The sequence below is a fragment of the Chiloscyllium plagiosum genome, chromosome 18 (genome assembly GCF_004010195.1).
Source record: "Chiloscyllium plagiosum isolate BGI_BamShark_2017 chromosome 18, ASM401019v2, whole genome shotgun sequence".
Taxonomy (NCBI): Eukaryota; Metazoa; Chordata; class Chondrichthyes; order Orectolobiformes; family Hemiscylliidae; genus Chiloscyllium; species Chiloscyllium plagiosum.
The window spans coordinates 45,912,079-45,939,002 of record NC_057727.1 but is presented as its reverse complement, the minus strand read 5'-3'; the positions used below and the strand labels follow the sequence as shown (position 1 = coordinate 45,939,002).

The following is a 26,924-nucleotide window of genomic DNA, read 5'->3' as shown; positions in this document are numbered from 1 at the left end:
TCATCCCCTCCCCCACTCACCTATTGTACTCTATGCTACTTTCTCCCCACCCCCTCCCTCCTCTCATTTATCTCTCCACCCTTCAGGCTCTCTGCCTGTATTCCTGATGAAGGACTTTTACCCAAAATGTCAATTTTACTGCTCCTCGGATACTGCCTGAACTGCTGTGCTCTTCCAGCACCATTCTAATCTAGACTCTGGTTTCCAACATCTGCAGTCATTGTTTTTACCTAATTAATCCCAGAAATCCAGTCTCAGAGTTCTCACACCAGATAATTATTTATTTTTGGGACCAATTATAATGGAGCTCGTGATAAGAGGCCGTTATTGGAGAATAATGGGTTATTACTTATGTCAGAGCACCTCTCTGTGGGAAATGAATTGGGCCAGGTTGGTGCTTAGAGTAACTGCCAATAAACTGGCACAGCCCAGTTTCTAACCAGTCTTTTTTTTTATTCTTCTGCATACTCAGCCAATTTGCCTATCCAATTCAACTAGTTACAAACTTGCTCTGTATGCTTTAATGGAACAATTGGGAAAATAGATGCAAAATCAAACTTTCAGACTGATTAAAAACTAATTATAATAAACTGTTTTATTATCACTGATATTCTTCCATAAAGTATAATTTTGATTGCAAAGTGTGCCTTGAGTTTTATAGCAATGTTTTTGAATTTTGAATGTGAATTGCAAGAAGCACAGAAAATTTTAATAGGTTAGTTAATTTGTAATTACTTCATCCTATTGGAGACTGAGAGGTTTTCTTAAAGATGTTTCTATTGGTTTATTAGTTTTAATGGGTTAATAAAGTTGTGTATGTGAAAACGAAATTTCTTAACGATTTGCTTCCTAACAACCAGTTAGTTGCTTAAAAATGTGACTGATGGCAGATCTGGCATCTGAGTAATGTAGTATCAGTAAACTGCTGGTGTTTCGTTATTTGATTTCTGATAAAAGAAAGTGTTGATAACTGACAAGTATCAAAAAGTAGACATCTGCTTATTGTCTGTCTAATGGAGGAAGCTGCAATTATAACAAAATATTTGGGAGGCTTTGTGAACCTGCACATTAATTGATCAGTTGTAATTGGTGACATCCACTTTCGTAAAATAAGGTACTGCACACAGCTTAGAGCCATCTGCTGCATATCTAGGTTTCCACAAAACAGTGTGATCTACACTCAGACATGTATCATTATGGATTCACAAAGCTATATGTGGATTTTTGCGTTTTCTAGCTGAGACAGCAGTGAGGAAGCACAAATACCTCGAGGTCCCAGGCTCCGAGAGAAAAAGTATGGTTGAGGTTCCTTATCACTCGTCCTGATTTCACAAACGATCAGTGAAAAGTATGAGAAGAACCATTGGTTAGACTATAGTGTTCCCAATAAACTAGGAATATTCAAAGCTCCTTGGATGCTGCCTGAACTGCTGTGCTCTTCCAGCACCACTAATCCAGAATCTGGTTTCCAGCCTCTGCAGCCATTGTTTTTACCTCGCATATTTGGGAACCATGTCCAATTTATGAACACTTGTGCTTACAAATGCAATTCCATTCAGGGGTCTAATTTTTAAAGATCCAATAGACAAATGTTTCCATTGAGTGGCTGTTTTGTATTGTCCTGCTTTGTATTTGGACTTGAGTACAGATTGAATCGTGAATAGACTTGAACTGAACCCATTCTCAACCCGGGGCTGACTGTAATCATTTTTTAGTTTGGCATGTGAAAATGTTTCTCAAGTTTTCTGGTAGTTATTGCTGCTTTCAAGATTGGTAGGTGAGAATAAATGGAAGAAATCACTCAAAACTATTTTAGGAGGGGGACTTGAGTTGAAATGTATGTCTACTAAATATGACTTTATAATTAAGACTAGGCCAAGCTCTGATGAAGAGTTATCTAATCTCGAAACTTACTCTCTCTCTGTGGATGCTGCCTTATCCATTGTTACTTCCAGTATTTTTGTTTTGTTTTCAGTACAGATTCCAGCATCTGCAATATGTTCCAAAATTATCATCTTATCATCTTTGATTCACACTGCTGGTCTCAGGATGGTGAGGGTGATGCAGTTAAAAATCACACAATGCCAAGTTATAGTCCAACAAGTATATTTGGAGGTACTAGCTTTCAAAGCACTGCTGCTTCATCAGGTGGTTGTGAAGCCGATTACAAGGCGCAGAATTTATAGCAAAAGATTAGAGTCTTGCAGCTGAAATGATATATTGAACAAACCTAGATATATCAGTTAAGCTGCATGACACTGTAATCTTTTACTATACATTTTGTCTTATGAGCCTGCTTCACAACCACCTGAAGAAGCGGTGCTTCGAAAGCTAGTGCCTCCAAATAAACCTGTTGGACTATCACCTGGTGTTATGTGATTTTTAATTTTGTCCATCCCAGTCCAACACCAGCTCCTCCACATCGAGGATGATGTAACACAACAATGCTGCTTCATTCTCTATCCATGCAATTCCAAAATTGACTCTATATTGCTTTGCAAAACTCTAGGTAAAATACTAACTTGCCCACAATGACTTGCCCAAGACCAATGGATTTTGTCCCCTTGAAAGATCTACTCAAATGTTGTAATAAAATTTGTTCCCAATTTCAAGATTAGTATATTGAAGCTTATGGATCTTTTAACAGTGACAACATTTCATCAGTGGCTATGTGAAAAGGAATATTAACTCAGTATTTTTGTTTCATCTCTTAGCATGTCAGTATTTACAATTTGAATACCAAAACCATATATGAAAAATTCCAGATTGTGTTTAAGACAGTAGATACTTGCATTGAGGTTCTGTTTTCTTACCATATCTCATGTTGACCATCTGTTCAGTTTCCAACCACTGAGTATCTCCTCGCTGCTGATTATCTATATTACATAGGTTGTGCTGAAATGCATGGTTTACAAGACCTATGAATTTCAGGTTTTCATGCTTCACTGAATATTAAAGTGTTGTAAAATCAGCCTTTCTTTTTAACAGTATGTTAGCATTTCCTGTTCCCCTACTGTAAAGGATAGACAGGTGGGCCTACGTGACAATCATATTTAAGTCTAAGTTTGCAGAAGCTCAAGAGCACAGTGGATTTAATTACATGCTTCATTTGCTTATACTGAGATTAATGCACAAAAGCCCCTGTATGGAATTTGTTTGTTTTTTTTGGGTATTTTCCACTTAATAACACAGATCTGTCATTTTAATCCTTCATCTGTACACCAGTGAATAACCAGAGGCATTTCTCTAAGGTATGCAAACTTTCTCTTTGGAAAGAATTCTTAGAAGGATCTGATTGGTGGCAATTAAGTATTGGATTTTGTTTGTCGAGCGGGAAAAATGTTGTGAAATAGATTATTAAAATGCACTGAACATTTAATAGTTGATTGTTTCATTTCCATCCAAAAACTGTTGATGTATTTAATTGCTAAAGAGGAGTTTCACCTTCTTTATTTTTCATTGCTTGACCCTTTGTGCCACCTTTGTTTAATAGTGAGATGTCTTTCTAAATTTGTTGCGAAAACGCAGCAGTAGGGTGAAAGCAGCCAAAAGTACATTTTATGGTGCCTGCAACAGCATACCTTTCTTGCTTAATTGCCAGAGCTGGCAGGAGCAAGACCACTTTTATAATGAAGTAAATTTATGAGCCCAATGTAGTCTCCAGCTTGGAGGATGAATCAAGAGATGATAAACTGGCAAGATAAGTATTAGATACTTTGGTTACCAATGTGGCAAGCTATGTGCTGCCATCCTTGACCTGCAGTTTCAGCATCACCAGTCATTTAACGTTATTGCTGTCAATAAAAGTCAATGGCAACCTGCCTCAAGTTCAGATTTCAAACCGTTAAGTGAATGTAATTGTAAAAGTCAAACTTCTATGAATAGATCCAACGGGAGTTGGCTTGTCAACCATGGTTGTACTTGTGGCTTGAAAAAGAAGTTATTATATTTACTGCTATTTTGATCTCTACAGATGTGAGAAAAGATGTTTGACAAGATAAATGAACACTCCTTGTTCTGATGGCAACCTTTAGCCGATGTTACTTGTTCTTTATCTTGGATTGTCATCATTTCAGCTTTCTAGTGTATAACTAAGTTCACTGTTGTACATGTTCCCTGATTTTGAGAAGGGAGATTTGCTGGCTCAGATGTATAATAACCTGTAAAAGTAAAAAGCCCACCTGTATCTGACAACTTAGAATTACTGCTAGGTGGTGCAGCGCTGACTCTATGGTCCAAAGTATAAATAATCATCTTATTATTTTAAGTTATTTTCATTGGCACTTTTTAAAAATTCTGTGTTTGCTAATAGGTTTGTATGTGCTTTCTCACTCTGAATAGACAGCTGTCAATTGATTCTGGGATATTTTATTTATTTTCTCTTTTGTGTGTGCTAAACTATATCTTTGAATGTTTTAAAAAGTCTGAACTAATACATTGATGATTTAAATGAGTAATAAAAGTGGCTATCAAAAGAGCAGACCTAATGAATAAAGCATTTTCTTTCCATCATCTTTTGAGCAGAAGAAGAACGAGATAGTGACAGACGAAGTGTAGAGGTACAAAAAGGGCACATGTGTTTTTTTAATACTCTTGTTATTTGTGTCCTGGTCATGGATCTACTCATTGCTAGGATGTGAGCATCACTAATGATGCAAGAATTTGTTGCCCATCCGAATTAACTTTGAAGATTGGTGAGCCGCCTTCTAGAATTGTTGCAATTCATTTGCTGTGGATACACCCACAGTGCTGTTAAGGAGTGTGACAGAATTTTGACACAGCAAAACCAACCAGGGATGCCCTAATTCTGTGTGAATAAAAATAAATTAAAGTGTAATATTGTTTTTAATTTGACATTAACTTGAGGGCACTTCATAGAGAGCTTTATCATAAAGTTTTTCACATTTAGTGCTGTTTATTTTAAAATAAATGATCAATTGATATGGAAACTATGATACAATTGGTACTTTGCATAAATGGCTTTTAAAATGTTTAGGTATCCAGGCTCTTCTAAAAGAAAAATGATCACCTGATAATACTAAATCTGTTTCCAGTGTTGTCTCTTCTTCGGCACCCTGTAGAAACTGTTGCATAAACTCTAAAACTGGAATATAATCATTAGAGATTAAAGTTAAATGAACTGCATATGTGTATTGGATTCTAAATTGTATGTAGCTTCATGATATTTTGATCAGTGTGATCAAATTCTGTTGTATAGAAGCTTGGGACATGAAACTTTTTAATCTGAGTCTCTTCAAACAATGATTTTAAATGCTAAAATAAAGTGTAGCATGAATGCCTGAAATGTTATTTTTTGAATTGGCCAATTATTAATGCGCAGGTACTCAGGAAAACCGCAAACAAGGGAGATAAGCGTGATATACTGAGATTTTGGTACACAGAAGAGCCAGACAATGAATAGTGTCTGAAATTGGCTGGAATTGATGCAAATAAAATTGCTACAGTGTGAATAAGGTGTATGGTATATTGTGGGGATAAAGTGAGATGCTGGAGATCAGAGCTGAAAATGTGTTGCTGGAAAAGCGCAGCAGGTCAGGCAGCTTCCAAGGAACAGTAGAATCGACGTTTCGGGCATAAGCCCTTCTTCAGGAATATGGTATATTGTATGGTATATTGTCCCAAATCATTAGCGTCTAATTAGTTTCTGTAACTGAACTCTCCATCTACCTCTCCAAGTTTTCATGAAATATCTTCATCCCAACCATTTATCACTTTGATTTATTTCAACTACTGTTCAATCTAATCTGTATTTCATATTTTCTGTCTTAGTTTTTTTCAAAAAAGCTTCAATGAATTCATCTGTGCTTAATGCTTCTGAAAATGTTGCAAACTCTGACACTGATTATATATCGTCCCTTTTTAAGAGACATTGCATGGAATAAATTGGAATTTCCACAAGGTGTTCTTATAGCGAAGTGCATCCATGGTGTCACATTTCAGTTTTTAAATGTGTAAGTCTAAATCTGTTTTCCTATGCCAAAACTTTGTTTTCCTTTCAATACATCAAATTTTCTTTTTACGAGAATCCGTATATGTTCACAATCATTTATTTTCATGACTAGCCTCCAAAGTTTTCTGACAGTACTAATCTTGAAAATTTTAAGTAGAATATAGAATGATTAATCTTTTATGTCCTTACAAGTTTTTTTGCTGGCTAGACTGTTTCCACACATTGGACACGCCCATCCTAAAGATGTGAATAGCTTTGAAGTAAAAGAAACTTAACAGGTTGTTGCTGGAGCTAACTTAAATGTTTTTAGAGACACTGAGTTTGACTAAATGTGTTATATTACTGAAGTAGAAATCTGATCATACACTTAGTATTACCTTATTTATATCTTTAAAGTTATCTACGTGTATGCAGTTAAAGCCATAACATCAAACACTTTTTGTAGACTTACTAATTTGATTAAATTTTTTTACTTGCATAAAACCAAATTACTTCTGAGTTATGATCCATTTGTGATTTAGGTAACTAATAAAGCTATACTTATGATCTAAATTAAGTATTTATTAAAATAAGTTTAAGATTATTTTCCCAATTATGCAGACCTTTAGATATTTAAATTAAAGTGGCAATTATGTGGCTATGTATTAAAAGAACTATTAATATTGCTGTAAAGTTTAGCTGCTTACCTGTTGGATATACAATATTTTATCTTAAAAAATTCTTGATGCATTAAAATCAATATTGTCCAGTACATGTGATTTTCCTTTGTATCACTTTTATAAGAAAAGTTGTACCTATCCATTAAAATACTTGTCTTTGCTCAAACCATGCTGTTTAAACATGATTTTAAAGTTTAAAAACAGTTCTACAGTTAGTTCATGTGTGATGAATACATTAACAACAGTGATGTGCAATTTTATATAACTCCTTTTAATCATAGTAAACATTCTAAGGCACTCTGCAGTAATGGTGCCAAAATTTAGGAGAAATTTGGTGATGTGACAACAGATTACCAAAAGTTTTGTCAAGGAGATTGCTGACTCTGTTAAAAGAGGAAAGAGAGGTAAGAATGTTGAAGCAGCACAGTTTTGAGGTTAGGGTTTTAGAAGCTAAAGGTATGACCATCAAGGAAGGAGTGATTTGAAATCTGGGATACTCGAGACCAACATTAGAGGAACGCAGGTATCTCAGCAGGTGTAGGGATGGAGATTATTGGATCAGGGTGGGGCAAGTGATGGAAAGTAATGATGAAAATCTTTTAAACTTTTAGACAATGCTAAGCAGGGACTTGCTTAACAAGTCAGTGAGCAAAGGGTTGATGGGCAAGATGGATTTGGTCTAAGTTGTGTCACAGGCCAAAGCATTTTGGATGAGTATCTCAACATGTAGGAATGCAGACAGGCAATATAACATTGGTGAAAATAACCATTTCTATTCACGGTGTGGATATGATGTTGGAAGATCACCTGTGGCACAGAGTTCACGAATAGTTTGGTTCAGTTTTCTTGGGAAGATGGATTGAATCACTGGCCAGGGAACATTGTTTTCAATACCACTAAACTATGGTTTCAGTCTGCCCGATATTTAGTCAGACGAAATTACTGTTGAGCCAGTGCATTCTGATTTGGGACAGTGAAGAAGTAAACAAAGGTGGCGGTGGTGCTTTACAGCTGGGTGTGATCAACAGACATGAAAAACACGCCCAACACACTATTTATTTTGCTTTGTCTTATTTGGGCAAGACAATTGCTCTCAGGGTTTTTAGGCATGTATTCATTGCTAATTATGTGGTTTTCTACCCTGGGAACTTTATATATCTCCAGTGTATAGAGTTTTTCTGTACTGGTGTTTTATACTTATAAAGGTCACTTTGTTTTATTGTGGTTTCAGCTATTCCATAGCATGCACCTCCTGGTTTCCAGATCTCATCTTTCCAGATATTAATTTTTATTGTGTAATTTAACTGCACTTGATCTAGAAATAGTGTAAAGAGTATTTGTAAAGGTATGTTTCTTCCAAGAAGTTATCTTTGCTTCATATATAGTGTAATTTCTGGATGACAGATGTGAAGGTGATGCAATAATAAATACTAATTATTGCTATTTTTAAGTCATTGAGTTAGATATTTTCCCAGTCTTTCTTCTCCTTGTGACAAAAGTTCTGTAGATGGGGTCATTTTTGCACTAATTCAGCAAAATTACCATGCTTAATTTGGCTGAAAATGTATGAAGCATCACTGTCCAGCCTGATCCATATTGGCACAAAACTAACATGAGTAGCCTTTTTGAAAAGTGTAGCATTAAAAGCTGTAGCATTGACTGAACTTTTCTTTTCCCTTTACAAACGCAAGATCTTGAGGTGATTGATGCCAGTCAAATTGCTGGATGTCAGCTTGTAATTCAAAACCAAAACCATGTCTATATTCACTAATTCCAAAGGTGTTTGAGCCCTTCACCATTTTGGATGCATATACGATCACCCAAGTTAAAAGCTTGTCCTCAATACTATGAGAAGCTAAGAGAATCTGTTAGTGTAATTGTATGGCTAGGAAGAGCTCCTAACCTAATGAATCAGATTTGTCTTTGTATAAATAATTTTTCATTTGCTGAAGTTCCAGTAACAGGTGATTAGTAAAACCCTAAGACTACAAGTGTTCGCTGCCCCTAGACATTGATATTAGACATCATTGACACCAGATAAACCAAAAGAGGGAAAGAAAAGAATTAGAGGAAATAGGAAGAAATTCTTTGTCCTCTTTTTTCCACCTTTTGCAATTAGAAGTCCTGAAGTCAAGAATTCAACATTCTGAGACATCTGCTCTGTTTTCAGAGAACTGTATTTCTGGTATCATGACACATGATGCAATTAGTCTTGTACCACAACAGTTTTAACACTCTTAGGTGTTTTTAAATAGTTTTCTCTTACCTTCTCACTTTCAAGCATTTCTAAATCTTAAAAGTATTCTTCAGTTAATGGTCATATATGCAATCTTCCCTTAGTCTATGCCCAGAACACCATGTTCTTGCTCATAAGTGCAGTAAGTCATATATAAATTGAACAAGTAAAAAGTGATCTTGCAGACTTTGAAGATACCAGTTCTGTTTGACTATCTAAGAAGCAGTCCACTGAAAATGTAAAGATTAAGTGCTGCATGCTTGGAAAGAGTTCAAAATATAGATTCTCTTAGACCTGAATGTCTATGTTTTACCTCAAGAATATGGAGTGTCATCATTATCTAAATGATGAATTAAAATGTTTTTAGTATGGTATTATTAAAACTTTTTATGTTTGAATAATGTGTTTTAAAATGTTATTCAGAATAAAGTGCATTCATTTTGAATATGTGCTAACAAGCAGTTTAGGATTATAAGTTATTTATCGTTGTTTTTCCTGTGCGAACATTATATTTTAACTTAGTTGTATTTCCCCTTCTCCCACTAGAGTTTTTGGAGTGTCTACAACAATATTCCTGCAGTGACCAGCTTGCCCCTCCGTTGTAGTTACCACCTAATGAGAGGAGAGAGACGACCATTGTGGTAAGTAACTGGGTGTGGTATGACACCTCTATAGAAGTGCAGATCTCTAAAAGGTGTGCCTACAATTTATCACTATTTTGAATTTGCAATTACTGCTTTCTATAGGGAAGATGAGAGTAATGCCAAAGGAGGATTGTGGAAAATGAAAATCTCAAAAGAGCATACTGTAAGTATTTTTAAAAACAATAAATTAAGAATATTATTGGCTGTGCTTAAAAATACATGGTTTTGTACTGTTTTCTTTTAAATGTGTAAGATTGTGATGGAATTGTGAGGCAGTCTTCAGAAACTTTGATATAGTCAGTAACTTCAACTATTTTCCTGACTAGATGAATTGAAGTTTTGCATCATATTATACCCTCGTGAATGTCAGCAGTTTGATCAAAGGTGATAATTACAGAAATTAAGTTTATGGACATCAAGTTGATCATACATGGTATTGTATGCATGACATGAGCATAAATCTAATCCTCATAATTTTTAAAATAAATTAGAGGATAAGTAATTGAAGGATGTTATACAAATATATTTGAAAGATACACTTTTGGTCTAATACATTTGAGCTACTTCCGAGGACAAACTGGGCTTGTTTTCACTGGAGTTTAGAAGTTGTAAAGTGTGACTTGACACAAGATCATGAATGGCCTGGATGAGTCCAGGGGGTGCCTGTTTTAAAGTTAGGGGTCTCCCTTTTTGGATATAGATTAGGAGAATTTAAAGTAAATTGCATTCAGATCTTTCTGTAGTACTAGCTAAGCCAATGGAATGTAAACTAGGCCCTACAATGGTACAACCAGAAAAAGGATGTAATTATATCATTACAAGTTTGTGTAGAAACTGTACTTCATAAAGACAGGCATTTAAATAAAGCTTGTCTCCCCTCTTGGGTAGAGGTAAAAGAGACACTGGAGAAGTTTTGAAGAAAAGCGGGAAATTTTTACCAGTGGCCCAGCTAATAATTATCCTGCAACCAGAATCTTGAATCATAGTATCTGATTATCCTCACATTCCTGGCTGTGACACCTCGCTGTACAAACATTGGCTGCACGGTTCCTATTTAAAAATGTATCTATGTTTCAAAAGTATTTCATCAACTGCAAAGAACATAAGGACATTAGAAATAAGAGCAGGAATAGGCTATTCAACCACTAAAGCCTGATCAGCCATTCAACAAGCCCATGGCTGATTTGTCCTGAGCCACAACGTTTTATTTCATATCAACTCATCATAGCCCTCAACTTCTCCATTTTGAAAATATACCTACGTTCTTCTTAAATACTTCCAATGATCTAGCCTCTACATCTCTCGTGGTAGAAAATACCAGACATTTACTACCCATTGGGAGAGAAATCCCTTTGCCCCTCACTTTTAAATGTTCCCTTATTCCATAACTGTGTCCCCTTGTCCAAAATTTCCCCATTCATGGAAACATCTTGTCAAAATCCACCCTGTAAACCCCTTCAGAATCGTATATCCTATTAGGATCATGCCTGTTCTTTTAAATTTAATGAATGAGGTTTAATCGGTTTAGCCGTTCTTGGTAACACAACCCTTATGGAATGTCTCTCCACTTTATTAATAGTCTGCCTTTTGATTCTTCCTTCCGGTGTGTTACCTTGTATTTTCATACATTAAATTCCATCTGCCAAGATATAGTCACTCATTCAACTTAACTACATTCCTTATGGCCTCATCACAACATCCGCCTTTACTTTTATCATCAAATTTGGATACATTACACATTGCCCCCAACTCCAAACTATTAATATGGGTACTTAATAATTGTTACCTGAGGACCAAACTCTGTGATATATATTTATTATCTTTCCAACCTGAGAAAGAGCCATTAATTCCCAATTCTTTTTTTTTCCTGTGTGTCAATCTGAATTCTTCAATTTGAAGATAAGAATTCTTCAAATTGTGTTTGCAAGACTTGTAAACTGTGAGGAGAACAGTATGAGTCTCCAAAAGGCCATTATATTATCTTGTCTTTCAAAGGGTACAATCTTAGTGTTTTCAAAAGAAGCAAGGATGATCTGAGGAAAATCTTTCTCACATTGTGTGTAGTTAAAGTATTGAATGCAGAGTCAAGGAATGTGGTGGAAGCAGGTTCAATTGAGCATTCAAGAGTGCATTAGATAATTATTTGAATAGAAATAATATGTAATGGTATGGATGGAGAAAGGAAAAGATTGGCACTAGGTAATGATGCTCATTTGAACAGTCAGTGCTTGCACTGAAGGAGGCTGATGGCCTCCGTCTACACCATAACCATTTTGATTGTGTGATAATCTTTTGTGTGGTACGTAAGCAAATACTTTCTGGAAATGCATATCTACTATATCTACCAGTTCCCCTTTGTCATCTCTGCTTTATGTGCTCAAAGTACTCGAGACCAAATTTGTCAAACATGACTTAGAGTCATAGAGATGTACAGCATGGAAACAGACCCTTCGACTTCCTTTTCACAAAGCTGCATTGATTCGTTTGATTACAGTAAGCTTTCTAAATGTCCTGCTGTTTCTTCCTTAATAACAGATGGTTGCATTTTCCTAATGACAAAAATTGGCCTGTAGTTTCCTGTTTTCTGAACCACCCGCTAACCTCATTGAACAGGAGTGCATCATCACAAAATATGTGATACACAAACAGCAGCTTACAAGATTTACATCTGTTCATTCTTCCTTCTACCTTAGGCATCCTTGTACTTTCTTAAGCCTTTAATTTATTCCAAGATATTATGCTTGAGGCAATGCATCTCCAAATGTGTTATCTTTTCCAGCAATGTGAATAACCTTTACATCAAATATTTGAAATGAGATTCCATCAGAATCGACTTGGTTTTTAAGTTTTGAACTTTGCAAAGAAGGCCAATCGATTATGATGTGTAAATTAGCATTTTCTTGTTACTATTGTCAAACATAGACTTAAAATAATAATCCCAAAGTATCTTTCTGTATGTTGTGTAGTATTTGTGATAATTTATTTGATTTATTTGAGAATTGCCCAATTACTTCCAACCCCTAATCCTGGAATAAGATTGTATTTACTTCCAAAGCTTTTCAAAGGCTGATTTTTTTAAAAAATCATTGATAGGATTATAGGTTTTGATTGCTAGACCAGCATTTTTTGCCCAGAGGGCAGTTAAAGATCACCCTATTGCTATTGATCTGGTGTCACATGTAGGCCAGACCAGGGTAGGGACATTTAGTGAACCAAATAGGTTATTCCAACAATTGGCAATGTTTTTGTGGTCATCATTAGATTTTTAATTCCAGGTTTTTTTTTAAGTGATGTCAAATTCTACTATCATCCCATCCCCAGAACATTATTTGGGTCTTTTAGATTAATAATTCAATAGTGATACCTTTGCCTTCCCGATCTGATATTCTGCTGATCACAACACTTTTGCCTGTATCTGTAACAACTACATTAAAGGTTCAGCTACCATGCTGAAATTATGAACAAATTTCCAGTAAAATCCATATATTCCTAAAAATCTCATGATTTTTCATTTAGTTTTAGGAACAGGGAATTCTATTAGAGTGTTTACTTGCACTTTCATTGGTAGCTGTTGTCATTGTCACATGGTATGTCTGAGTTAAGTTACACTTGTTCAGCAATTTACTTGGCTAAATGTATTACTTAAGACAGCAACTGTAATTGCTTAAACAGAACTTCTACTGATCTCACATGCTGTTCCCATGTATTACTATATAATACAATATAAATGTCGCTGAGGTGTTCTTTAATCCAAATGACATTACTTGAAATTAGTATAACCCATTTAGTGTAACAAAGCATATATTTCTTTATACCTTGATAATGGTACATGCCAGTACTCTTTCATTAGCTCAATGTTAGAAAGCAATGAGGCACAACCAACCCTTTCAATACGGTATTTGAACCGTTGAGTAATAACCGAAAGAACTGCTGATGATGTAAATCAGAGACAAAAATACAAATTGCTAGAAAAAACTCGGCAGGTCTGCCAGCATCTGTGAAGCGAAATCAGAGTTAATGATTCGGGTCCAGTGACCCTTCAGAACTTCTGGCCGTTTCCTTAAGTCTCAGAAATGTTGCTCATATATATATCAGGCCCTAATTCCACATAGTTTTGTTTAAAACAACATCGTAATCTTAAGAAACTCTTCCACTGATAGTGAAGCATAAACCTCCTGTGCTTTTCCTGCTTACTCTGCATGAGCAGTGTCCCGTCGTCTTTTGCCCAATTAATTTGTCTAGCCACTTTTTCTCAAACACAGAAGAATTCCTTCACAGCTCTTTTCCTCAAATTTTAGTTAGGCCTGGGCAAATCTAAACGTTTTCTGAATGGACTTCAGTTCAGATTTTCCATACTTTGGAGTGGTGAATTCCACAGATTTACGAACCTTTGAGAGATGTAATTTCTCTTTATCTCAGTGTTAGGATAAAGGGTAGCAAATTTAAAACAATTACCTCTTGTTTTAGATTGTCCCACAAGAGGAAACATTCTCTGTCTACTTTGTTAATCCCCTTTAGCATTTGTATATACCTCCATTAGATCTCATCCTTCTAAACTCTAAAGCATAGGCCTAAACTGCTTAATCTTTCTTTATAAGACAAACCCTCATCTTGGAATGAAGCTAGTACATCTCCTCTGAACTTCCTCTAATGCAATTGCATTCCTCAAGAAAGGGAACCAAGATTGTACACACTATTCCAGATGCGTTCTTGTACGATGCCAAAATTCCATTTGCCTTCCTTATTACCTGCTGTACCTGCACACCAGTTTTCTGTGATTCATATACGAGGGCCACCCAAATCCCTCTGCATTGAAGCACTCTGAAGTTTTTCTCCATTTAGATAAAAAATTGCCTTTCTAAGCTTCCAACAAAAATGAATGCCTTCACTTATCCACGTTCAATTACATCTCCCAAAGTTTGGCCTGTTCATCTAACCTGTTCTTATCTATTTGTAATTTTCTTATATTTGTATTACAATTTACTTTCCCAATTATTTAGTTTCATAGAACACATAGAAATGTAGAATTTATGCAGATGGTTTTATTTTATGAATGCTAACCTTATTAATATGATCTTTATTTTGAATGTCTTATATTCAATCTGACTAAATGCATTTATTTAAAATTTGTGCAGTCCAAAGAAATTCAAATGGCATTGTAAATCTTTGCAATTTTCACATCCTACTTAAAAATAAATATCAGCTTAACATTGTCTCACATAGCTAAGCATGTTTATGCAAGTTCCTTAAATTAGGGCACAACTAATAACTTTTTTTTATTTGTTTCTGATGATAGTCCGCTGTTTGGAAAGAACTACTACTGGCCACAATAGGTGAACAGTTTGTAGATTGTTGTACATCAGGTAAGACTAATCTTAATGTGTTTTTTTTTAATTTGGTGTTTTTAATCACTATTTCTTTAGGAATAGCAACAGGCATTTGAAATTTTGCATTTCAGGGACCAACCTTCTTCCTTCTACTTCAGCTAATGTTTTGTATGCCCTGAGAAAGGAATATTTTTCAATAAAAAAACTGAAAATAGTAACTGGAATGGTTTCCATAAATGTTCATGGATCACTTTGCTTGGATTCTCCTTGAGGAATACTATTGGCAGGAACATGTAAAAAATGTAAGGTTCTACCTATTTTGCCCAGTTATTCTCCCCAACTTCCCCTCCCCCCCCCCCCCCCCCCCAAAAAAAAAGTTAAACAGCTACAGTTCCTACTTCTGCTTTCCTCCATCAGTCTGTTACCACCCAATCTGTCTTCACCACCCCACCCTGTTACCAATTTAGCTTCCCCATCCAAACCAGTACCTCTACCTGTCTGACCCACTGGCACAACTGCACATTCATCCATTTACCCATCCATTCACTGGCACAGTCATTTACTAACACATTGAAAATCTGTTTAAATATCCTTGAGTTTGTCATTATATTGGGAAACATAGCAGATAGCTTAAAAATGTGTTGCTGGAAAAGCACAGTAAGTCAGTCAGCATCCAAGGAGCAGGAGAATCGACGTTTCAGGCATGAGCCCTTCTTCAGGAACATAGCAGATAGGTCAACTAGTGCTGTAAGAAGAGAGCATGTGTTCTGTGTGCATTCTCTTCACTGATGTCTCCAAGATTTTATGATCTTTGGTGGATCCTTCTTTAGAAAATTTGCAGTAAAAATTAGAGGAAGTCCAAATGTATATTTTTGTCCAACCAAGATTGGTGAAAAAGATTCAAACTCTAATTGGTAGACCTTCAACCACTATCTCATACATTTCTTTGGGTTTGTAAATATATCTGACTCTAGATATCTTTCATTTGTGACGAGGTTCCTATGAACACTACTTCTAAGTTGGCTTGAAAATACTGATGATATGACCTAGTATGGTGATGAAACATCTGAAAACAAGACTTCAAGCTCAGAGAGCTAATGTACATACTTTGCACATTCTCAAGCAATAGAAGCAGCTGCCTGTCTTCAGATTGTTGTGTGAGATATATAATAAAGTACCCTGCACGATGAAAAAAAAAGTTTATTCTGAGCAGCCTCCCTCTCTTTCCCACTCACCTACAGCCTTCCAGTCTTCCTCCATTATTTCCATCAGGAACATGCATAAAAACACACCGGCTTCATGGCCCCTCCTGTTCCTGATGCAAGCCTCCGGCCCACACTCTCGAAGTCTCCTGGCCCCAGCCTTGCACCACCAGACTGCAATTCCCAGTCTCTGTCCCTGCTCCTGTTTGTAGCTTCCGGCTTCTGTCTGGCCTCCCAACCCCTTGTTCGCGACATATAAGCTGATGATGACCTCACCACTCACAAAAGATGGTGGTGCCACCAGTGCGTTTGCAGCTGCTTCCTCCATTCTGTCCTGTCACTGCAGGTGACTTGATGGGCCATGTCAGCTTGTGCATGGCAGCCACATTGCATTATTGATAATTACTTTGTTCTGGTTCAGTCTGCAATCATTTCTGATTTGTGATTAACATAGTTTATCAACTGAGAAAGCAAAGGTAAATTTTCTCCATCCTTTTGTATAATGGCTGTTGATCTCACAACAAATACATTAAATTTGTGCTGATGTCTGATTTAACTCCCCTTTGTAGACAGCATTTTCAAAACAGAGGACCATTTGCACAGAATGAAAAAAATTTAGTCTCTAAGTGCTCCCCATATAAAACCCAGCAAAAGTACAAAAGCAAACAGTATAGTCATTGCACAGCTTTTATAATGTTGCATGACATGCTGTCAACTCCGTTGCCAGCAGCACCATCTGCTGTTCCATACTTGGGTATCCCACTGCTGTCTTCTCCTTTGCTGCTCTATTATGTGTGTTGGTTGTTGACTACTATTTATCCCCCATTTGATTTCATCCCACACTCTGTCTCTTCTAAGTCTGTTCCTTTCCCTCACTCCCTACATTTGCCTTGACTGATTACTCTGCTATTTCCATTCATGGCCAATGATGAAACAGTATAGTGTTCATACCAGTCAATTATTTTAAATCATTTATTTGCAAGACCAATTTAAATTTCAGCATTGGTTTTGGAGTCTGTGGAAATCTTGAAATAGCTCATCTAAGATCAGTTATGGGTGATGTGACAAACAGGCTAATTTTTATAAAGATCTTCATTATAGAGCCGTTGTCACCAAGATGATCAAGATGCTTTTGTTTTTGCTTTTAGCTGGCTGAGAGGATTATCAACTTTGCCTGCATCTCACTTACTAACACTAGTTTGAAATCTCAGGGACCACATTCCAATGATGACAACGATGTTCTATGTTCAAGTAACATGCATTCTCCATGCTACATATTCTTATGTCTTCTTTGTACTTTAATTAAAAAGCTTTCAGATACATATGAATGCAAGCTTTAACTTATTGTAGTCAATTTTTTCTGACCAGATGATGAGGTAGTCGGTGTCAGTGTCAGTGTCCGGGATCGTGAAGACATTGTTCAAGTTTGGAATGTAAATGCTGCTAGAACAAATGAAGTAACTATTATACAGAAGATTTATGAACTTCTCCCAAAAGTAATTTTTAAGGCAGTTTTTTACAAACGTAAGTATAAATGTCTAAGTACCTATTTATGAAACTCTACTTGTAAGCTGATACATGATGGCTTTTTATAGCTTGCTTAGTAAAGTAAATGATGATTTGAGTTTCAAGTTATACAGGTACAATTATTTTCAATCATCTGAACATTTTTAAAATTTTCTTCACACGGTTAATTATTTAAAATTGCTTAAATAGGTGTTACTCAGAAAACATTTTGGGATGCACTGTACTGACTTTTAATGAAAATAAGTATTAAGAGACACTATTAGCATCCCAAAAGTCATTACTTCAGATCCTGTCAAAAATACATTGTAGGCTGTGAAAGAAAATGGTCTGTTCACTAACTTCCTTCAGGGAAGAAACCTGCCACCTCTATGTGTACAGAAAAGCATAATACTCAGATACTGAAATAAAAATAGAAAATGAGAATAAATACGCAGATCAGGCAGCATCTGTGCAAATGACCTTTCAGAGATCTGAAATGATGGGCTGAAGCTTCCACCCCTGAACAGTATGGGCAGTGTTGATTCAATTGGTGACATCAGAAAAATTAGATTCTTGATGTTCAAAAAAAAGACCCTGTTTTACACAAAGTTTTAGCAGCAAAGCAAGACTTTGGCTAGTATTGGTCTATTTCCATGTCATTGTTACCTAATCTGGCCTCACTAATTTCTCAGGCAGTGGAGAGAAGCTATTCAGCAGCAATTCCGAACATAAAGATTTGAGTACCTGGTGGCTGCAGTTTGTCACTTGCTCGTCCAGGACTCCACCTTGGTCAGCATTCCCCAACATCTCAGGGTGCGCTTCATGGACAGTGACTACCTTCATCCATTGTCCAAGGACATTGGCATATATGACACACATCAGCCTCTCCACATCATCATGGCACATTTCTGACTCATTTATAATATGGTTTACCACTTCACACTTCAGAGCACACTGACACCTTGCAGTGCTGCCTCTAGGCCATTTTGCATGCACAGAGACGTACTAAGCTAATACATTTTGTGGCTCGAGGCTTGTTCTTTTAGTGTTTGCTTACTTTCAGCATCTCAGCCTTGCCTTTTTGTTCATTACTGAATCATTCATCATTAGTGCTCAAGGGGGACTGTCAGCAGTCAAAGCCCAATGTTACAGTTCAGTCAACAAGATCATTTGGTTTCAGTCCAGGAGTTTGGACATGGTCAGGAGTTCCCTGTGATTACGATTCTCAGGATGTAGTACACAGTCAGTCCTACAGGTCTGCTAGAGTGCACCTACTCCAAGGATAGCGTAAGTCTGTTAGAGAGCTGTATATAGATCAGTCAGGGGTCCTGTCATTTATCAAATATTGTTATTGCAGTAAGTCAAAGTTGGGCACTTAGCTTGACTCTCGGAATCTGAAAGTCAAGACAGGATTATCAGATGGTCTACTGTGGGAAAGTAAGTGGGCAAGTCAAATATGAGGATTGAAGCAAGATGTTGGGATGCAATGTGAACAATAATTGTCGAGGAGGGTTGGGGGGGAAGGGGTAACTCAACAGAAAGTGACAGTGCATTGAGAACATAGTCAAAAATCACATGACACCTGGTTATAGTCCAACAGGCTTATTTGAAACTGCACATTTGGTTTAGTTTGGTGGGGAGCTGATTTCATGGAAATATTTATCAAATGCTCTTGTAAGCAATATTGCCTTTCTTGGGTTTTAGTAATCATATCACACTTAAAGTCATTTGGTTCAATCAATAGTTTCTCTTTTTCAACCAGCCTTGCCTTGATTGATCAGTTGGGTACCCAACCAACTGTCCGTCCTTGAGCATTACACACCCTGGTGCCAAAATGTCTGCAGTGTTCTTACAAGAATAATTAACTTGCAGTTATATTTTCAGGCCAGTTCCCATACGCAAACCTCAGTTTGTGTGTTTTTTTTGTTGAAAAAGCTGCCATTCAAAATTTAATTATGAACTTCTGTTCTCACTTCCAAACCAACAATAAGAAAAAATCATGGTTTGAACAATACCTTGTGTTGACAGTGTCTTAACATGGCAGATTTTATCAATAGAAAAGCATTCCATTTGGTAAATGTATCATCATTTATCAAATAATTATATCTGTTATCATCAATACCAATACTACATCATCAATACCACATCATAGAGGTCTGCTCTAGGCACTTTGGAAACAGCCATGATGGCAGTACTCATGTTGACTCTCATGTTCCCATTTCTCAAGTGCTGGATGCCTTACAAGAATGGCTGTTGGAACGTATCCTCCACAACCATGATTGATGATTCAATTACTGAGACCAAATGTGGATACATGCAGCCCATTTTTCCACATGGGCCATGATGGAACTGACAACAAGCCTCTTGAAGCTGTGACTCCCTTGGTTCAATCTGTCTGAAGGGGCCTGACAGTACATTCCAGACAGTGAGTCATACAATCCTTGCATAATGTGCCCTGTGCAACTGGAGCAGATAAAGAGACGATATGATGAATGCTGAACAACTAAGAGAGCCGCAGCTATCTTCAGAAGAGAAAGATTAAAATATTGAGCAGGAGATTTATCACTGTCATGGTGCAGTGCAGCATCGGGTGCAACAAAATGAACAGGACATGAACACAGAGGTCCAGTAGATTTGGTTTGAGTGGAGTCATCACTCACTGACTGCAAATTTATTGCTGTTCAAAAGGCAAGCAGCCCCTGCTTGCTTCCAGAAGCAAATGCAGATTTTTTTTGTTTGTTTCTGAACTGTTATTGATCAAAAGGCAAAGTGAACATTAACAACTCTCTGAATGCTTTCCAACATGTGATGTTCCATTTTGAACAATGACAAAAGGTTATTCTATGCCAGGCGTTAGGAAAAGAGCAGCGCTGTTTCAAATAGGGTTTTGTCATGCTGCTAAGGATGGGTAGCCTCTAGCTTCGTTTCATATAACAGTCAGTTAAACAGGTGATTTTTAAAAGAGGCAATGTATTCATGAATATGATGTTTTATTTTCAATAAAGTGTCACCTGTGCCATCTCGGTGGCCCTTAGAAACTTTTGTTTTGTTTCCCTTTGTGTACTGTGAAGGGATATTCCTGGCGGGCAATGTTTACCTTGGTCTACAGCGAGGCTTTAAATATGGCATCTCTGATGTGAATCCCAGCAGGTCCCACCGTGCCGAGTACTTCCTTCACTGGGAAGCACAGTTGCACAGAGCACTGGAGAATTGTGAGAAAGAACTGACTGGAGTTCATGGAGAAACTCTATGAAATTCCCCAAAGTTGATTGTTAGCTGATATCTGGTAAAATTCAGCCTGTTAACTCTATTTCGGTTTCTACCATGTGACCTGTTGAGTATTTCCTGTACTCAGTTTTTGTCACCCATATTCAATCTAGCCTGTATGTGACTGTGTGAATTATGCTTAATGCTTTCAGGGCAACTAGAAATGAATAATAAATGCTAAATTTTGTGTTATCCATATACCAAGAGTGCAATAAAAATAAATTAAAGAAAGCAACAATACATCCAATCCCTACAGTTTGCAAATGTTTAGTGATGATCTTTGATTTTGAAATATTCATGAATTATTTAAGTTGCTTATAAAGAAATATGGATCATTCAGGCAGAAAAAATGCCTTACATATGAAGTTCATTAGGGTCATATTTTTTGTAAATAAATCATTTTTTAAGTTCTGCTGTATACCAGAGATAGAAGGGTATTGTGGTGAGTAATGGTAACTATGGTGTTCACCAGGTCAAATTGTGAGCAAATCTCATTATGATATCCCCTCAAACCACTTAATTTATTTATAGACAAAAAATAGTATTTTGCTATTGATCTACACTTCTTTGGAAATTTGAGCCCTAAAGTCTTAATGTCCCTCTACTGAGTTGCATTGTCTAAGACAATGTTCCTTTTTCCCTGATCATTGACTATATATATTAATTTCCTACAGTAGAAAATAAGGAGTAATTGTGTTTAAGTTAACTTCTTGCAGTCTCAGACCTCGCAGAAAAAATGTTTCTTTGAAGTTTTTAAATTTTCTGTGCAAATTCTCAAGCTTTTTTTGGTCTCAGCAGTGCCATTTTGAAGAACAATTCTGAGGCCTATTACAACTGAATTGGTCTTTGTCAATTCCCCTCTCCACACATGATAAAAGGCCAATGCTAATTACCTCCTTTCAAAATTGTATGGAGTCGCACACTTTCCATTGCTAAACTATTTTGGAAGCACAATCCTTGTTCTAAACTCATACAGGACTTAACCAGTCATTTACTGAAAGTGATTCTGGCTGTAAGAATGCTGAAACTAGATTAAAAATCACACAACACCAGGTTATAGTCCAACAGGTTTATTTGGAAGCACTAGCTTTCGGAGCGCTGCTCCTTCATCAGGTGGTCGTAGAGTTTAAGATTGTAAGACACAGAATTTATAACAAAAGTTTACAGTGTGATGTAACTGAAATTCTATATTGAAAAAGACTCTGATTGTTTGCTAAGTCTCTCATCTTTTAGAATGACCATGTTGGTTTCAGTTCTTTCATATGTAAATCGCAAAATCATTTTTTTAAAAGTTACATTCTCAAATGCACTTTTAACAATTGGTGCCATGTCAGCCATTGGCAAGACCAGGCAGAGGCTACGGCAACAAATGAATGGACATCACACAAAAAATCAACAGACCGGAGCGTTCCCTTCCAGTCAGAGAACACTTCAGTGGTCCAGGACATTCAGCCTCGGACTTTCGGGTGACCATCCTCCAAGGCGGACTTCGGGACAGGCAACAATGCAAAGTGGCCGAGCAGAGGCTGATAACCAAGATCGGTACCCTTGGGGATGGCCACAACCGGGACTTTGGGTTCATGTCACACACCCCATTGCACTACACAGACACACACTCTCTCTCTCTCAGACCCCCTCTCATATACTCACACACACCACCTCACAGACTTAAGCCCCTTTACACTCTCACTCTCAACACACACACCCCTTCTCACAGACACTCATAACTTCACCCCCCCCCCCCCCCCCCCAACATACACACGCACACGCAAGTTTGTGGGGTGAATTTGTATTTGCAGAGTTACATTCATGCAGTTTTTGAAAGTAAGATTCTGTAAATCCATTTTTTACATTAGAATCAGTCTGACCATTGTGGCACAGACTGCCTCACAGGCAGTTAACACCTTCAATACCTTGCTAAGCCAACATGACACCAATTGTTAAAGTGCACTTGAGAATATAACTTTTTTAAAAAAAGCTTTGCGATTTACATATGAAAGAACTGAAACCAACATGGTCATTCTAAAAGAAGAGACTCAACAAACAATCCGGGTCTTTTCAATAGATAATTTCAGTTACATCACACTGTAAACTTTTGCTATAAATTCTGTGTCTTACAATCTTATTCTCCACAATCACCTGATGAAGGAGCAGCACTCCGAAAGAGAGTGCTTCCAAATAAACCTGTTGGACTATAACCTGGTGTTGTTATTTTTAACTTTGTACACCCTGTCCAACATCGGCATCTCTGAATTGAAACCAGATTACTTTTCAACCAATAAAATACTCCAGGTTTTGCTCAGTTTCTCTACTCCAGCAAGAGGTACAGAATTTAGAGTGAGCATGAAACATTTCTGATATAATTCCCAAAGCATGCCCGTCTATCCACAATTCACAAGTATTCATATAGCTGGGTAGAAAATATTGTGTGAACCCAGATGTCCTCCACCCCAGTTCCTACAGCACTCCTTGATCAGTTCAATCTGTAGACTCAGGCTTTAACCAAATTTGACCTTTATTGTTCACCGACACTATCCAAAAATGTTCATAACAGTTTGAAGTATTGATCCAGGTCGACTCGTAGCCCAAGTACGATTAAGAAAATTGGATGGAAATATCAAGCTACCAATTAAGGAACTTTTTTTTAAAGGATTTTCTAATGAATGCTTTAACTCTGTGTCATCAGCAATCAAAGCTTGTTGCCAATTTGAAAATTATCTTGTTTTCTTCCAGTTCTGCTCACAGAGCTTCCACCTGATCGGTCATTGATCAGTATCAGCCATAGTAATGAGACTTAGAGCTTCATCCAGGGTTTAAGGGAGCCCTCACAGCAGATACCAAGCATAAGATCAACATTCGAGACCAAATGCAAAATGACTCAACTTTCAAATAGTGTGTCTATCAGGAAGTACTTCAAAAGCTAAATATAAACTATTGCAGACATACAGGCAAATACCCACACTGGGACCATATACATTTAAACAGGCTTTAACTTGCTCTCTAAATGCATTTATTGATGGAAGGCTGTGGGCTATATTGCATTTGCTTGTCAACCCAGTACATAGTGACCTTTTAAAAAAAAATTAGAATTGTTGCTCAGCCACAAGAGGACCTGTAGCCAGAGTAATCCAGTTGATTTTTAGTCACTTTATTTGTTTCAGAGCTAAGTCTCTCAACAACATTCAGAATAAGAGACCTCAAAGTTCAAGGCTTCACACAAATGTAGTGCACTTCTTAGTTTCTTTTTGCTCAGGATCATCAAACAGAGTTCACACTCACTCCTTTATGCCACGTCTGGCCTTTATTATTTCTGTTTCACTGTTCTTCCTTGCATTGTGATTCCAGTGCTGCAATCTTCAGAAGGGTATTTTCCACAAAGCTGCCTTGCGTGTAGTGTAACATTATGGGTGAATATTACCTGACTGTTCAGAGCTTATGGCTTAACATCATAAGTTATTTATAGGTGAAGGTTGAACTTCATGAAATATAAGATCGTGATTACTTAGGTATCTAATATTTAAATTTTTACTTTATTATATGTCTTAATGAAGTCAGCATTAAGAAGTGGAATTAATACTGTCCACATCTTTTTGCAGCTCATGAAGAACATCATGCTTTTGAAGGTGGTCGTGCAAAGCCATAGTGATTCACATCAAGCACTTTGTGTGGAGAGCTGAGAATTTGTATGTAAGATTAGAGAGTTGGACTCTAACCACCAAAATGGTGAATTCGACAAGAATTTTAACATTTTAAAAAGAATCAGGTGACTAATTCTCAAAGGAAAGCAAGTGAAATGTTGCCATCTTTGTATATTAGTTGTTTTGTGACTTGCATTAATATCTCTATTTGGAAAAATTTTTCTCTAACGGCAGGAATGTTGTTCACCATTGATTAGATATTCTTAATTTTAATATTAGATAGCTTTACTTTTGCTTTTGACTGCATTCCTGTTCTTTCAGTCTTGAAGTTTCTAACTGTGATTTAAGTATTACTTAGCAAGTGGTTGCTAATATATTCATAAGACCTGGTGTTTAATCTGAAAAAAACTATCAAAGTAGGAATATTGATTCACACCATAGTAAAACATGGTTAATGGTAGCATATTTCTAGTTGATCATGGTTTTTTAAAATAAAAGTGATTGTATTATGTGATCATGTAAGTCACTGTAGTTTTTGGTCTTGTGGATGCTTGCACTGATATACAAATATTTCCATCAGCAGAAAATGCAGCAGATTGTCTGAAAGAACTGTCGAGTTTGTGTTCTCCTTCATTACCTTGTATTATACAACTTTATTTGGTAATAATTAGAATTTTAGGCCATTCATTTGCAATGTATTGACCTACTTCTCTTCATTGCTAGTTATCTACTTCACTTGTTTAAAAGTCGTACTTGAATTCAGGAGTTTTTGAAATTTCTTATTATGGCACCTTAAACTAGTTTTCGTTCTGTCTGTAGAGAAAGAGCATGCAGTAAGTAGTGTTGCAGTAGGTTTTTATTCTGTTACAGTACTTGCTGTATAAGTGCAGTGGTGTTATGTGATGTGACTTATACGTTTCATTGCTACAGAACCAAAGAAATCTGTTGTAAAGTTTCGAGAAACTGAAGAAAAGTAAGGAGAAAGCTGTGAATGTACACATGCCATGCCAAAATAAGATTAACATCCAAATATTATTTTGGAATTGCACAAAAATGTAACTTGTAAATTTGAGTGTTTACTGCTATGAATTCACTGTGTGTATGTATATAAAGAAATACAGAAAACGTTTTTTCCTGCCTTCATACTAAATGCAATCATGATGATTGTAACTGCCCAGTATGAAAAGTGTTGAAAAGCTCATCTGGGCTATATGCAGGACATTCTGATTGCCGAACTACCTGGAACTTGTTCTGTAAAATCAAAACAACTTTTTATCAGGACTTATAAATTAGGATTTAGTTGTTCTGAGAGGTACATTCAGTTCTCAGAATTGGAAGTTGTCTCTCTGTAACAAATAATTTGCTATACATTTCTCTGACCAGACTATCAGTAATTACTTCTCTATTAAAACTATCATACATCAAGTTCTGTAGCATCCATTGCACAGGTGTTACTCCTAATGTACAATCGTTTAAATAAAAAGGCTAAACTACACCCCAAATGACTAGGAAGAATAGTTTTGCAAAAGTAAGCCCTTTTCTTTGCATCAAATAAATCTAAAACAGACTTGGGAAAACTGCAATGGTTTCCTAAATTTTGCGTAATCCATATCACACAGCATCAAATTATTGATCATTGCGTCTTAATTATTATTGTGTTTTACTTGTTTTGAGAAAGCCAAGTTCTTGGAGGTTACTACACTTTGTGCTGTGTTTTTATTTTCTATGCACTGATTGATTGATTGTTTTCTGGAAATAAAAAGTAGATATTTTATCTCAACTAACCAGGTTTCTGTGGATAATGGGTTAAAGCACAAATGCTTCTGTAACAATCAAAGCAAACTGGTAATTCATAACTGTGAAAACGTACATTTAAATATCATCAAAACACAATTCTGTCTTTCTTCATGAATGAATGGATCAGTAAAAAGTATTTTGTACTTTCCTATCCTTTCATGCACCCATAAGAAAGTTCTGTAACAGTCGGATATGTGAATGTTAATATAATATTTTTAGTGTTTTGGATATTAAACTTTCTCAAAATTTGAAACCAGATCTGCTGGGACTCTGGTAAGCGAACAACCAGTTTAAAATTGTATTTTCTTATGATTTGAAAATAAAACCTATTTTTTTTATTTCTTAGTCATGATTAATTTTTGTAATCCCACCATAAATCAGTTTGAAAACATCCATTGCTCAAATTTTTAAAAATATTTGCTTTTAAGGTCCCATCTGATCATTTGTGTATTGATATGCAGAGGTCTCAACTAGAAATGCTAGATGATATTCAAGTGTAGCCTATGAGGGAATTTAGAAAATATTTTTTAAACTTTTCTAGGGTTAGTTGGTAATAACTTCAGTTTAAGAAATTAATTTTAGTTTAATTGCATAAACATGGGAATCAGAAAATATAACTTCAGATTGTTGAAAGGTGTTGTAAGAGCTCAAGGTTAATCAAGTCTACTCTAAATTTG

At 36.4% G+C, this 26,924-nt stretch overlaps 1 protein-coding gene across 2 annotated transcripts in view; it reads left to right on the top strand.

The window, feature by feature from the left end:
* Positions 1-26,603, top strand: part of eif4e3 (eukaryotic translation initiation factor 4E family member 3) — an 83,810-nt gene extending 57,207 nt beyond the window's left edge. Inside the window, exons 3-7 of one of the 2 annotated variants that reach the window (XM_043708350.1) lie at positions 9,413-9,507; positions 9,613-9,673; positions 14,807-14,873; positions 17,408-17,563; positions 24,409-26,603. In XM_043708350.1, coding sequence (XP_043564285.1) covers positions 9,413-9,507; positions 9,613-9,673; positions 14,807-14,873; positions 17,408-17,563; positions 24,409-24,455 — 426 coding nt within the window. In that variant the 3' untranslated portion in view covers positions 24,456-26,603. Of the gene's footprint in view, positions 1-9,412; positions 9,508-9,612; positions 9,674-14,806; positions 14,874-17,407; positions 17,564-19,772; positions 21,885-24,408 lie in introns of those variants that run through there. The other variant, XM_043708349.1, reaches the window with a different exon arrangement.
* The last annotated feature ends 321 nt before the right edge of the window (positions 26,604-26,924 follow it).